At 46.8% G+C, this 15,716-nt stretch overlaps 1 protein-coding gene across 3 annotated transcripts in view; it reads right to left on the reverse strand.

The window, feature by feature from the left end:
- USP24 (ubiquitin specific peptidase 24) overlaps positions 1–15,716 on the reverse strand; it is a 1,909,144-nt gene that overhangs the window by 1,470,271 nt on the left and 423,157 nt on the right. For all 3 annotated transcript variants that reach the window (XM_086952711.1, XM_086952716.1, XM_086952707.1), the window contains exon 20: positions 201–277. In XM_086952711.1, coding sequence (XP_086808837.1) covers positions 201–277 — 77 coding nt within the window. The remainder of the gene's footprint in view (positions 1–200; positions 278–15,716) is intronic.

Genomic DNA, 15,716 nt, shown 5'->3' on the forward strand with positions numbered 1-15,716 from the left:
GATTTGAGAAGAATATAACATTTCTTAAGAAGGGCTACAGAAAGAGCACAAATATGTATCAAAAGTGTGTAAAGCTGAATCACTTCTATGAAGACGCTTAGCTATAACTTTTCAATTCATCTGACAAACTTTGATTAATGGTTGTTTTTCATGTTACTTTATTAAAAATTATAAGCAAAACAGAAAAGGGGTTTACTTACCAACTGTGTTCCCTGCCGTTTTAACCGATGATCACAAAGATTAACATTCTCGAAAAATGTCTTAAACAAATTAAAACCTGCAATTAAAACATAATTAATTACATGTATCCAAGAAGGTCATATTATCAGTAAAACACCTTAGGGCTTTGAGCCCCGCACCAAATTCTGACACACTGCCACACAATCAGTAAACTACATTTATTTTTTATTTATTTTGGCTAGGCCAGATGTCTCTAATGAGTAACTCGCGAGCTACTACCAGCTCTCCAGGTGTGTATGTGCAAGTAGCTCTCCTGTGTGTAGCCCAGCCTAACAGCTTTTGCTTAGTTGAATTAATTTATGCATATCAACATTGAAAGGTTGTATTTGAAACAAAAATGTGGGTATTTCAGAACTCATTTGCTAATGTTTCGAAGAAAAATGGTTTCATTTCTAAAATATATTTAAAGGCGATATGAGAGTGATAAATCATGTTGGGATGGGAAGACATAAGACTAATATCTTGGTGCCTGGGCATTAAATACGTGTTATGTATTACACATGTAGAGGCATTTGAAATTGACAAAGCTGTACATTTACATGCTGTGCATACTCCTGCCATCTAGTGTTGGGCCTGGATATGTTTTACTTTCAAGAATTCTGGAGTTACGAGGTAGTGTGAATTCACCTCTTGCTGGTAATGTTCATGGTCATCAGCTTCATTGCTAAATTGTTTTCCGCACGGCAGGTGAGAATGGACCTGGATCAAAGTGACACAGGAGAGAGAAAAAAAGATGACCGTGCAAGAGAAGAAAGATAACTGCAAAAGCCACAGGCCTCCAGGGAGGAGGGTGGGCGAATGTGAATCAACAGCACCACATTCCGCAAACAGAGGCTTACATTGTAAGTAACATTCTCCGTTCCAGGCATGTGTGGCTGTAGATACACATTCTATGCATAGACTGTAAAGCAGTCCTCCCATTAGCGGTGGATAGCCTGTGGGTGCAGCTGAACCTTTGAAAAGGGTACAGAGTACAGGCTGACCTATCCTGCCTTTTGGCGTGCTAATCCGTCCACAAAATAATGTTTAGTGAAAGTTTGCGGTGTAGATCCAAGTAGCTGCTTTGGAAAGGTCAGCTACTGGGGCGTTTCCTAGGAAAGCCATAGATGTCCCTCTTTTCCTAGTAGAGTGGGCTCTTGAAGGAACAAGCAAACCCCTCCCTCCTAGCTTCTACATAACATGCCTGGATATATTTAACTAACCATCTGCTGATGCCTGATCTGTGATTCGTAAAAAGCAACAAAGATATGTTGAGTCTTTCAAATGGGTTTTGTACAATCCACAAAATACATTGGGGCTCTCTTAACATATAAGGTATGAAGGGTCCGTTCTGCAACTAAGACACATTGGGGAAAGAAAACTGGGAGTTCTATAGACTGATTACGTTGGAATGGAGAGACCACCTTAGCAAGAAAGTTAGAGTAAGTGTGAAAAAACCCTATCCCTATTAACCTGAAAGAAAGGTTCTTCCAATGCTAAAGCTTGGAGATCATTGAGAGTGAGGTGATAGTCATAAGACACTGCACCTCCCAAGAAAGGAAGCTTAGGAGGCATGAATAGAAGGGCTCAAATAGGGGACACATGAGTTTTCTACGGGCAATATTGAGATTTCATATCCGGCCTGGGTAGGGAGGGGGGGGTCGCTGAGTACGCATAAAAGCTTTGATGACTGAGATCCTCAAGAGCAAAACACGCTACCTATTTTGTAGATAGGTATCCATAGCAGCTAAGTGTAGGCGGATGGAGGTCAAGGCTAGACCACAGGTTTGTAGGTAGCAGACAATGTCCAGGATGGTAGCTGTGTTTTGACAGGCGGGAACAGACAAACCTTTTCCATTCGGACTTGACTCGACCAGCAGTCTCTAATCAGTTTGCCATTCCGTAACCCCCGGTTAGGCGGACTAATTACCAGCTAGTGAACCACTGCTCCTTGATGTAATCCCCACACAATCAGTGTACAGTTCCTCTTGCCCTCGTTCCGGCTCCAGCGGTTGGCCTCACCAACACCGCACTAACCCAGGGTTGGCCTTGACCCCCGCAACACTCTAACCACCCCCACCCCTACTGCGGACTCCCTCTGATTGGGCCTTTCTTCCTTTTTCAGGCTTTCTGAACAACAGCCTTGGCCTTCCACAACATACGCCACTGCGCATGCTTCCGTCACCAATTGGGACCTCCTTTTCTACCCTGATAGTAAGTCATCCCTATCTTTCCTTTCCACCACTTCCCCTTCCAACCCCCTCCCACCCGCTTCCTTTCCCCTCCTTCTCCCCCCCAATCCCCCCTTTCTCACTCTTGCCTCATTTATTTTCCTTAGACCCATCCTTGGTACGCTTAGGTTCTCCTTAGCCCTTAGGCCCATCCACTCCGGACTCCTGAAGGTGTGGCCCCAGACACAAGTGGTCCATCGTACTCGATCACTAGTTCTTTTCTCACTTTCCCTCATTGAGTCTAGAAATGAGGTATTATCTGCGGCTCTCTTCCTCTTCTGTCCCTTTTGGCTCCATTTATTTAAACTATACCCCTATGTATTTATTCTTTCGGATTGTCCACACCCGAGTGCTCAATTGTGTGAATATCCCTTTATCTCCAGCACTGCGATATAAATCATGTAATCTGGTCCTGATGATGGCCTAACACCCCTACAAGTCGAAGCGCCGTCGACTTCACAGGGGAACTCTCGGCACTCCCCTCAAGGATACCATACTTAATTACTTGTGTATTAAATTATCATTTACTGTTTGGTTATCCTGGCTTTGTACAATTCACTTTTTCGCCGTTGCGCCCTTCACCGTCGCTGTATATACTACCTCACGTGTCACTTGCACCGTCACAATCCTTCATGAGCACTTGTGCACAGTTTCCAACAGGTTACAGGGCATTTAATGGAATGCAGCACAACTCTTTAATTGTTTGATCATATGGAATTGAATATTTCAAATATGTGAATGTACTAATACAATTTATTTTGCAAAGTATCTCATCTCCCTGGTTTTCTACGCTTCTTGATTTAGTCTTCATTAATTAATTGTACTAATTCTAATTGTCTTCTTACTGACACCCTTTTGAGACATTGTTGAACGTTACAGATGTTTGCCCTAGTCTCATTAGAGTATATGGGCTACCTCCTGTAGTTCGATATTATTCACTTATGTAAGTGGGCACCTTGCACCAGGCCAGACAACCCTTATGGTGATTTAAGAGGCCTTAGATAACCCTAGAGAGCTTTCTAAGTGGTAGCTGTGGAGAGCAGCCTTCAGGCTTAGTCCAGAAGGGTGTAAAGCAGCTTGTTTTACGAGAATGAAATCTTATCGTATAGATTAAGTGAAAAGAACCACACCAAGTATTTATAAAAATATGTATTTATTATATAATACTCTCTAGTACATTCAAACATCTCCTACACAGAGAAAAACACAATGCACACAATACTTCAGCAAAGAAACACAGTAAATAGCGCGTAATACCCAGTGGTGGGGGGGGGGGTTGGTTGTGGGGGGACCTAACCATATACTAAGAAAGAGGTATAAGAACCATGACTCGGATCAAGACAGGGTGGCGAGGACGTAGAAGTGGTGGAGATCCAAGGAACCACCCAAGATGAGTAGATCGGGACCCCACGGAGAGCGTGTGCAGTGTGGGAACACGAATGCATGCGCCACACAACTCTACGTGTAATTCGCAGTTGGATATTAAAAGATTAAAGACCCTTCGCAGTGGACCCTGAAGAAACCCTGTGGAAGACAGAAGGTTGGAGAGTCACCCCATCTGTGTATACCCTAGTACCCACGTTACCTACACCAGGGAAGCCGGGTGCATATGTGTGAAGTGGTGTCAGAAATAGCCGTCAAACCCAATGGAGGACTTCAGGAAAGTGCAACAGCAGCAGCGGAAGAAGGAGGAAGTGTCCGGTGGAATCAGAAGTTGGATTCTAGATGAGGTACCTGCAAGCAGAGGGGACAGAGTCTATGTCACTCAGAAGTGACCAGGAGAATTGCAAGATGAGTGCCCTGCGCTGTCAATCAATCAATCAATCAAAGCATTTATAAAGCGCACTACTCACCCGGAGGGTCTCAAGGCGCTAGGAGGGGGGGAGGGGGGGGGGGGGTTCCGCTACTGCTCGAACAGCCAGGTCTTGAGCTGTTTCCTGAAGGCGAGGTGGTCCTGGGTCAGGCGGAGGTGGGTCGGGAGGGAGTTCCAAGTCTTGGCGGCCAGGTAGGAGAAGGACCTTCCCCCTCTGGTGGCTCTTCGGATGCGGTGGACGGCGGCGAGGGCGTGGCTGGTCGATCGAAGCTGGCGTGTGGGAGTGTAGAAGTTGAGGCGGCTGTTGAGGTATCTTGGGCCTTGTTTGTGCAGGGCGTTGTGTGCGTGGGTGAGGAGACGTAAGGTGATTATCTTGTTGACCGGGAGCCAGTGCAGGTCTCTCAGGTGTCCGGAGATGTGGCTGCGACGGGGGATGTCCAGGATGAGACGTGCTGAGGCGTTCTGGATCCGCTGGAGTTTCTTCTGGAGTTTGGCGGTGGTACCGGCGTAGAGGGAGTTGTCGTAGTCCAGGCGGCTGGTGACGAGGGCCTGGGTGACCGTCTTCCTGGTCTCGGTGAGGATCCAACGGAAGATCTTACGTAGCATGCGCAGGATGTTGAATCACGACGAGGACACGGCGTTGATTTGTCTGGTCATGGAGAGGGAGGAGTCCAGGATTAAGCCCAGGTTGCGTGCGTGGTCTGTTGGTTTGGGTGCGCTGCCCAGGGCGGGGGGCCACCAGGAGTCGTCCCAGGCGGAGGGTGAAGATCCCAGGATGAGGACTTACGTCTTGTCCGAGTTCAGTTTCAGGCGCCTGTTCATCATCCACTTGGCTACGTCTGTCATCCCTTCGTGTAGGTTGGCTCTGGCGGTGTCGTTGGTGAGGGAGAGGATCAGCTGGGTGTCGGCGTAGGAGATGATGTTGAGGTTGTGTTGGCATGCGATGGCTGCAAGGGGGCTCATGTAGACGTTGAAGAGGGTTGGGCTGAGCGAGTAGCCTTGAGGAACGCCGCAGATGACTTTGGTGGCTTCTGATCTGAAGAGGGGGAGGCGGACTCTCTGTGTCCTTCCGGCGAGGAAGGAGATGATCCACTCCAGTGCCTTCTCCTGGATTCCGACGTTGCTGAGGCGCTGCACTAGGGTACGGTGGCAGACAGTGTTGAAAACCGCGGAGAGGTCTAGGAGGATGAGGCCCGCTGTTTCTCCGTTGTCGAGCAGGGCTCGGATGTCATCGGTGGCTGCGATCAGGGCGGTCCCGGTGCTGTGGTTGGCCCGGAAGCCAGATTGCGAGAGGTCGAGGGATCCGTTCGTCTCGAGGAAGGCGGCCAGCTGCTTGTTGACGGTCTTCTCGATGACTTTTGCAGGAAACAGGAGCAGCAAGATGGGGCGGTAGTTCTTGAGGTCGGTGGGGTCAGCTGATGGCTTCTTAAGTAGGGCGCTGAGTTCGGCGTGCTTTCAGATCTCCGGGAAGGTAGCGGTGTCGAAGGAGGTGTTGATGTCCCGCAGGTGGGGTGCGATGACAGCGTCAGCCTTGTTGAAGACGTGGTGAGGGCAGGGGTCAGTCGGAGATCCGGAGTGGATGGAGTTCATCGTGCGGACGGTGTCTTCGGTGCTGATCGGGGTCCAGGCGCGGAGGGTGGTGGTGGTGGGGGGCGGTGGTTCGGTCGTGGCGTGCGTCGGTTGAGTGCTGAAGCTGTTGTGTATGTCAGCGATCTTGTTGTAGAAGTAGGAGGCGAGGGAGTTGCAGAGGTCTTGTGAAGGGGTGATGTCGTTGATTCGGGCGTTGGGGTTGGAGAGCTCTTTAACGATGTTGAAGAGTTCCTTGCTGTTGTGTGCGTTGTTGTCCAGTCGTTCCTTGAATGTGGTTTTCTTGGTGGCGTGAATCAGTTGGTGGTGTTTTCGGGTGGCGAGCTTGAGGTTAGTCATGTTGTCCGGTGTTGGGTCTCCGCGACAGGCTTTCTCGAGGGCTCGGCAGTTCCTCTTGGAGCTCTTCAGTTCGTCGGTGAACCATGAGGCTTTCTTGCTGCCGGGTCTGCTAGGCGGGGTCCTCAGAGGGGCGAGGTCGTCTGCGCAGTTGCTGATCCACTTTGTGAGGTTGGTGACCGCCTGGCTGGGGTTCGTTGCGCCGGTGGAAGGGTTCTTGCTCAGGGAAGTCGCGAGCTGGTCGGCTGTGATCTTGTTCCAGCTTCTGCGTGCAACCTGTTGCTGGTGGATCGTGGTCCTTCTGAAGCTGAAGTGGACGCAGCTGTGGTAGGTCCAGTGGAGTCCGGTGGCGTGGCTGAAGGTGATGTCCTTGCTGGATGAGAACACGGGGTCGAGTGCGTGTCCGGCGTAGTGGGTGGGGGTGGTCACCAGCTGCTTGAGTCCGAGGTTTGCGAGGTTTTCCAGCAGGGTGGTGGTGTTGCGGTCGTTGTTGTTCTCCAGGTGGAAGTTGAGGTCCCCGAGGAGGATGTAGTCAGCGGAGGGGAGGGCGTGCGGGCTGATGAAGTCGGCGATGTCTTCGCTGAATTGTGTGCGTGGTCCCGGGGGTCTGTAGATGAGGGTGCCTCTGAGGGTGGTCTTGGAGTTGATGTGGATCTGGAAGAGCAGGTGTTCGGTGGGTGTGAGGGTGTCGTCGGTGTTGGTCGTGATGCGGATGGTGTTCTTGTGGATGATGGCGATGCCTCCTCCTATCTGGTTGACGCGGTCCCTCCGGATGATCTTGTAGCCGTCCGGGATGGCGATGGCGATGTTGGGCGCTGAGGAGGCGTTCATCCAGGTGTTCGTGAGGAAGGCGACGTCAGGGGCTGTGGTATCGAGCAGGTTCCAGAGCTCGACGGCGTGTCTGTGGACGGAGCGGGTGTTGAGCAGGATGCACTACAGGTGGCTGCTGCTGGCGCTCGTCTTGGTCGGTGCTGGTGTAGTGCAGGTCCGGATGCAGGTGAACTTGCAGGAGTGGGTGCGTCTTGGGGTGGCTTGGTAGCACCCCGGGATCCGGCCGGCGTTGAGTGCGTTGAGCTCGGTGGGGCGTCGTAGGTCCGGCGGGTGGGCTGGTGTCTGCGGTAGCCAGGGGTCCTGGCACTGGGCGCGGTCCAGGCGCGGACAGGCGCAGACGGGCTTACCTTTGGCGCACCTTCGGCGCTCAGTCGGCGCTCCCGCTGCGCGCGTCCGCTGCGCGGTCGCTCTGGGGTGTCATAAGTGAGGAGCCGGGAGGGCGGGTCAGCTGGGTGGCGGGAGCGGGGTGGCCAATGGTCGGGAGGGGGGCGGAGACGCCGGAGGGCAGTGGCGGCAAAGGAGGTCCGAGGGCGGCTCAGCGGTGGCTGGGTCGTCCGGCGGCTGGGCAGGGAGCACACGGGAGGGGATACAGAACGCAAAAGGGGAGAGGGGAGGGAGAACACAAAGTAAAATACACGGGGCAAAAAGGCAACAGGGGAGACAGAGGCTTACCACAATATGAACGGCGGAGTGCAGAGGGGGAGACAAGAGTAAAGTGAACAGGGCGAAGGCAACAGGGGAGACACGGGGAAACAGACAGACGGCGGAAGGCTATGTTTTGTTATGCTATGTTTTGTTATGCTTTGTTTTGTTTTCTTATGCTATGCTATGTTTTGTTATGTATGCTATGTTTTGTCCTGGATGCTATGTTTTGCTGTCTTTTGTTATGCTATGGGTATGTTTCGGTATACTATGATAGGTTTTGTTTTGCTATGCTTTGTTATGTTGTTGTGTGTTGCTATGTTTTGGTATGCAATGTTTTATTGTTTTTTGTTACGCTATGCTAGGTTTTGTTATGCTATGGTACGTTGTGTTATGCTAAGCTTTGTTGTGTTTTGATATGCTATGCTTTGTTATGCTATGCTGTGTTTTTTGTGTTTTGATATGCTATGCTTTGTTGTGTTTTGCTAAGCTATGCTATGTTATGCTATATAACATAACATAACATAACATGAGTATTTGTAAAGCGCACGTTCACCACTACGGGCATCTTGGCGCTGAAATAACAGATGTTTATTGTTACCCAACTCAATGGTACTCATTTTATCGACCCCAAATGGATGAAAGGCTGAGTGGACCCGCCGGGATTTGAACCTGTGACCATGAGGTCGAACACAGGCCCCTGCAGTAGACTCATTAGTCCACTGAGCCACCAGACCCGGTATTGGTATGCTATGTTTTGTTGGGTTTTGCTATGCTATGCTATGCTTTGTTATGCTATGCTATGTTTTGTTATGCTATGCTTTGCCATGTTTTGTTGTGTTTTGTTATGCTATGCTATGTATTATTTTATGCTAGGTTTTGTTTTGTTATGCTGTGATATCTATGCTATGATATGTTTTGTGATGCTATGCTATGTTTTGTTCTGCTATGTTTTGTTATGCTATGCTTTTTTGTGTTTTGTTACGCCATGTTTTGTTGTGTTTTGTTATGCTATACTATGTTTTGTTGTGCTATACTATGTTTTGTTGTGCTATACTATGTTTTGTTGTGCTATACTATGTTTTGTTGTGCTATACTATGTTTTGTTATGCTATACTATGTTTTGTTATGCTATACTATTATGTTTTGCTATCCTGGTGTGTGGTTGTGTGTGTGTATGTGTGGGGTTGTGTGTGTGTGTGTGTGGGGTTGTGTGTGTGTGTGTGGGGTTGTGTGTGTGTGTGTGGGGTTGTGTGTGTGTGTGGGGTTGTGTGTGTGTGTGTGTGTGTGTGTGTGTGTGGGTTTGTGTTACTATCCTTGTGGGGACTTGAGTGCGATAACACACTCACGCTGTGGGGACTTGATTGCACTGTGGGGACTTGAACCCAGGTCCCCACAAGGCAATGTCTTCTAAATGATAAAGAATGACTTCAGGAACATATGTGCCGATTTTTACAACTTTTGAAAAAATTGCCTTGTGGGGACCTGTGTTTCATAAAGTGTGTTTATATTTTTGCTCGCTCTGTCCCTGTAGACAGGAGGTGGTACTGCAGCCTTAAACACACTTTGCATTTAAACACACTTTGCTCACCAGAAACAGACTAGCAGCAGAAAGGATAGACATTTCGAAGTAAAAGCTGTATAGCCCGATGTTTATCCAAATATTTTTCATTCAAATTAACATTTTCTCTATTTATTAATATAAAACTTTATTGCTATGAAGCTTTTGAATTTAGACTACTCAGGTCTAAAAATTGTTAGTGGTTTTATAGGATTCCTATAAACAATTTTGGTCAGTATCGAATCCCAGATTACTTTATTATAGACATTTGATCCTTACCTGCAATTAAAGAATGAAGGTGAAAGACAATGTAATATAATATAAACTGATTTTCTTGCTTTTGGCAAGTAACCTAGGGGCATCAATGGCAATTGTTAGTTTAACCCCTTCCATGCTGCCATCGGCCAATGGCCGACGGCAGCACTACCTCCCCAGTGCTGCCGTCGGCCAATGGCCGACACGGCCCGCCCGTTTTGCGGAAGTTCCGTACTGCCACAAAATCGCGGCAGCGGTAAACGGGTTAGTGCTTATACCAAAAATGCAGAGCCTTTATATTGATTTGCCTTTGTTTAAATATTACTATGCAACATGGAATATGTTCTTTTAGATTATGGCTAGAGGATTGAGAGAATAGCGTTGTTTTGTGGTAAAGGCTACCTTCTCTCAGGCAGCTAACTGAAGCAATGTTCTGCCCACCTTGCAGTAGCCTCAAAGCACTTTGGATGACATACATAGGGGAGACAATTAGTGTTGTCGTGAACTACCGCTTTATCAATTAAAGCAGGATTGGGGCTCTTTTAGGGCCTCCTATGTCTGCAACTCGGCAGACAGAAGTTCATAATAAACGCGTTAAAGGAATATTGGGTTAATAAAAGAGCACGCAGGAGCGCTGAATAACAAAAGGTGCGCAAATAGAAAGGAGAAAGAAGGAAGGAATATTAAATGAAAGGAAGGGTGAAAGGAAGGATAGATGTATGTATGAGTGGGTGGGTAGATGGATGAGTGGGTGAAAGGATGAAAAAAAGGATAGGTGGATGGACAGGATGGCAGAATAAAAGGATGGGTGGATGAATGGATGGATCGGTGAGTAAATGAATCGGTGGATGGATAGGTGAAAGGATGGCAGAGAAAAGAGATGGATGGATGGTTTGATGGACAGGTAAAGGATGGGAAAGTAAAGGGACGGAAGGGTGTGTTAAAAGATGAAAGAATGGATGGCAGAGTAGCTGGATGTGTGAACGGATGATGGATACCAGAATAGGGTGGTGGATGGCACACTGTATTAATGGCAGAGTGGATGGATGGATATAAATTAAACTATGGATGAAAGAATGAATGGATCACTGAATGCAAAGTTGTAATGGTGGATATCAGTGGGTGAATGGAAGGATGAAAATGTGATATAAATGGATCGATGGTTGAATGGAAAAGAGCAGTTCATGCACACTGTTGTCTCCTGCACATTACTTTGTGTCTAAACCTATTTAATGCATGCATTGGATTCAAGAACATACTGCTTTTATGCACAAGTTCGCTGATGCACACAGTCACTGATTTCTTTCATGTGTGCGCTCTGCCGTAAGCACACTTTTTTAATAGGCCACTGTTTTTTAGCAGAAACGTCTTTTATGTACACTTTGTTCAGGCACACAATTGTTTCATGAGAACACTTGTTTTGTGCTCACTCTAGTCATGCACAAGCACTTCATAACAAGAAACGATTTTCTTTGTCCCAGTGATCGTTTTGGAGCAAGCACAACTTTCCTTTACAAGTTGCTTTCATATACATGCTCCTTACGTGCGTGCACTCACCGGGAGCTGTAAGTACTGGGTAAAAATAAACGTGGGATCCAATCTTAAAAATCTGCTAAAAGTATTTAGAAAAGCCTTTGGGGGGCCTGTAGCGGTTGATAATCCATAAATTAAAGCATTATTAACAATGGTTTCAACAGCTTCAGCAGAAGTGCTTCTACGGAGCTGTTGTGTGTACACGCTGAGTTTACTCTGAATACCGAATATTTTATGAACACATGCCTTCGTCTCCTACAAGAAGAAAGGGGCTAATGAGAGGAAAAATCCTACGCCCCCCCCCCCTCCCCCCCCCCCAATCAAAGAATGCGTGCGCACTAAAAGAAAGGCACACAAGTATCCTCGCTTCTAGAATCAGAAGACAGGAATTATGAGCAAAGACGGACAGTTTTAGAAATCAGACTGCTGGGGAAGGCGCAGTCTCAGCTATGCAAACACTGCTGGGGGCGTGGGTTGAAAGAGGCCTGACGGAGCCGGCAAAGTCAAAGTCTTTGTCATGCAGCGCTGAAGGAAGCTCCCCATCACACCTCTTCTCAATAGAGGCTCTCTTGCGCTGCAGGGTCCACGCCCAGCACACCTTCAGGGGGGAAGGGCTGCCAAGGAGAACGGGCAGTGAAAGGGCTCTTCCCGAAGGAGAAAGGCAAAAAATGTGCAGAGGCAAAGACCCTGTTGCTATCGCCACTGACACATTCCTTGTATGCTATCCTGTTAGGAATAAAAAGGTGAATGGAGCTCCTATTCTCTGACCTTGGCATTTCTGCATCTTTATGCACGGACTGGAAATTCATTCTGAAATAACCCATCAACTATATGCCAATATAAGTAAACTGTTAAGTGTCTGTAACTGGAGAAACCCAATATTACTAATTTCAAATCTATCATTAGTTTCCTGTGCTGGTGCTTTAGAGAGGGTGTACTTTGAAAAGCACACACAGTGAAAAGCTTTGAATTTGCTTGTGCGTTTTCCCTTATTTGAATTGTATAGATAAAATGTCTGACTTTGCAAATTTTCAATTATATGCTGCGTGGCTTCTAGACACTAAGGTCTCATAAGCATCTCCTTGATATTACCACAAACACTGCACACTCAACGACTAATTCTTCAAATTCTATTTTTATCCTTTTCATTCTGGAACATTTTTTTATCATTATATATGGGAACAATAAGTCACAGGATGCATGAAAAATATAAAAAGGTCCGACATTCATGATAACCAAATTTTGAAAATCAAAAACTCTAGTGTTCCCCGAACATAGACATGGAAATATAATTTTGCATGGACCCAGGGCCACTGCATACCTGACATACTTTAAATGCCAGCATTCTCCAACACGGTCCACGTTACAGTAAGAGAAATTAAAAGCAGCCCTTGCACAGTATAATCTGTGTTAACTAAATTGCTTTTGCTTTGGGGCAGCTAGCTAACTCTGCACTGGAACTCATGAACCCGTTTTCCTCTGTGTCTAGCTGCCCATTACTTAAAACCGGAAACGTTCTAAATCTGTTGAAGAAGACAGACTCAGCAAATCCAGGCTCCCGAGTTACCCTATCAATATGGGATAACATTATCTGCGAAATAAGCATGCTAGATTGGCTAATTAAATTACTCTCAGCTTAGAAGTTTAGTAAGCATGGCAAATGTAAAGCTATGTTTGGTAAAATTACCTTTTTGTGACTGGTAATGAGCTCAAATTAAATCCTGAAGGTCTCCCTGGTAAGGTTGGCATATGCAGTCTAGTACACTCCATTCAGGGGCGCTGGAATTATGCAGCATGGGGGCCCCAAATTATGTGACAGGTTTGACTAAATTATGTGTCAAGAAAAGGCAAGTTATGCAGCATAATGCAGCACATTTTATGATAGTATTACCTTATTATTTTGTCAATTTTACACATTAACACTATCTGGGCAAAGCTTTCACCTCATTAGTATCACTTTGACACCCAAATACAACAGTATGCAAAAGAAAGGTGATCACTCATCCTTTGCGCAGCAACACGTTATGCTGTGTTTTAGTAACTTTTTATTCATTTGCGCTAGCAATAATTTTTGTGTTAAAATCTGCAGATTTTGCAGCAGGTGATAGATTATGTAGGAAAGGAGGCAAAACCATACTTACGCAGAAAATACTATGACTGCAAATTTGCATAATTCCAGTGACTCGGACTATAATGCATAAGTGACTAGACCCTGCACTCCAGCTGATCTAAGAATCCATCACACATTTTCAAAAAGTGTTGAAATGAATTTTGTTTTCGGAATTCACAGAGAGGAAAAGGCCACATTTCTGTAGTCTGACTTTTTCTGTAAAAAAAGGCTGGCTGCCTGGTCCTCCTTCCGTACAAAGCAAACACAAGGACATGATCGACGGAGCACTGAAACTTTTCAGATACTCACCCCAGTCACAGATCTGCGTTGAATCCATCATCGTTCTTTAGCTCACTTAACCATACCAGATCGGAACGAGCTATATGCAAATCAGTCTTGGCCCTGTGCCTCATGGGAACAATGTATTCCTAAATGCCAAGCCAGGTCTTCCATGGACTGTAAACAAGCATCCTGGTAACATCCCTCATCAGCCAGGCTAGTTCGAATCCAGAGGCAAAGTGAGTAAGGGACCCCTGTCTGGGCATACCCTTCGAACTTAGGGCACACAAATCAAACACAAGGAGATGATGGACGGAGTTCTGAAACTTTTCAGACACTCGTACAGATCTGGGTTGAATCCAACATCGTTCTCTAGCCACCACCCAAGTTCTGACCTAGCCATATGTGAATCAGTCTTGACCCTGTTCCCCATGGGAACAGTCCAGCCCGAACTGCTCAGCCAGGTCTCCCCTAGACCGGAAACAAGCATCCTAGGATTGGTTTTGGGTTAACAGCCCCCATCAGCCAGGCTAGCTTTAATCCAGTGGTAAAGTGAGCAAGAGACCCACATCTGGGCATACCATGCCAACTTAGGGTGAACAAAGCAAACACAAGGAGATGATGGCCAGAGCGCTGAAACTTTTCAGACACTCGCCCCAGTCACAGATCTGGGTTGAACCCATCATTGTTCATTAGCTCACTTCAATACCCCAGTTCAGAGACAGCCATATGCAAATCAGTCTTGACCCTGTTCCTCATTGGAACAGTCCTGCCAAGTCAGGTGTTCCCTGGACCGGAAACAAGCATCCTAGCACTGGTTTCGGGGTAGCATCCCAAATCAGCCAGGCTAGCTTGAATCCAGTGGCAAAGTGAACAAGAGACCCACGTCTGGGCATGCCCTGAGATGATGGACGGAGCACTGACACTTTTCCGACACTCACCCCCAGTCACAGATCTGGATCATTCTTTAGCTCACTTTTCCAGCCCAGTTCAGACCCAGGCATATTCAAATCAGTCTTGACCCTGTTCCTCATGGGAATTGTCTAGCCTGAACGGAAACAAGCATCCTGGGACCGCATTCAAAGTAACACCCATATCAGCCAGGCTAGATTTCTGTGGCTTGAGTGAGTGTCTGAAAAGTTTCAGCACTCCGTCCATCATCTCCTTGTGCTTGCTTTGTATGCCTTAAGTTGGCGTGGGTCCCTTTCTCACTTTGCCACTAGATTCAAGCTAGCCTGGTTGATTCATTTTATTTATTTATTTTATTTTTGACATTTCTAGAGCGCGACAAATATCCGCAGGCGTCTCGGCGCTGGGAAATACACTTACTTGTAAAGCTGGGAGCTGGAGAGAGTTGGGGAGTTATTGGTCAAACAGCCAAGTCTTTAAGAGTTTACGGAACTGAAGAAGGGAAGGACTCAGCCTAATATTTTGGGGGAGAGTATTCCACAGTTTGGGTGCTGCCACTAGAAAGCGGCGATCGCCCCAAGACACTGTTTTGGAACGTGGAATGACTAGTTGGTTGAGGGTGGCAGAACGAAGCAGTCTACTAGGTTTGTAAATTTGAAGTTGATCTTTAAGAAAATGTGGTCCTTGATTGTTGAGTGCCTTATAAACTATACATAAGGACTTGAAATGTATTCTGTTCTGAATCGTCAGACAATGGAATTCCTTTATGATTTTTGATATGGGCTCATATTTGGTCTTCCCAGAGAGCAGACATGCTGCAGCATTCTGTATTGATTGTAGTTTCCTTGTGACTCTGGACTGGGCATTGAGAAATAAACCATTACAGTAGTCTAGAGTTGACAAAACTAAGGAGCTGACCAATGTTTTAATGGCTGTCTCCGGGAGAAAAGGGCGGAATTTTCTGATCATTTTCAATTTGTAGTGGGCTGTGGTAGCTGTTTTATTTGCATGGTCCATAAAATTAAGTCCTTCGTCGAAGATGACTCCTAGATTCCTGACTTTGGCTGTCGGGCCCGGGGGAGTGCCGAAGGCTTCTGGCCACCAACAAGATGGCCAGGCTGGGAGAAGGGGTCCAAAAATAACTACCTCAGTTTTTTCTGAGTTCAGTTTTAAGCAGTTAGTAGCAATCCATTCTCCTATGTCAAGCATTCCATTTTTGAATTTCTTTGCTACTTGATCTCCATCGCCTTTGATGGCTAATACCAACTGCGTGTCGTCGGCATAGGAGGTTAGGCTCATCCCGTGTGCTTTGATGACATTAGCAAGGTCCGACACATAGATGTTGAATAGTGTCGGACTAAGGGATGAGCCTTGGGGAACTCCGCATGGCGACGAAAGTTGCGCAGATTG

Source organism: Lissotriton vulgaris, chromosome 1_1 (assembly GCF_964263255.1).
Source record: "Lissotriton vulgaris chromosome 1_1, aLisVul1.2, whole genome shotgun sequence".
Taxonomy (NCBI): domain Eukaryota; kingdom Metazoa; phylum Chordata; class Amphibia; order Caudata; family Salamandridae; genus Lissotriton; species Lissotriton vulgaris.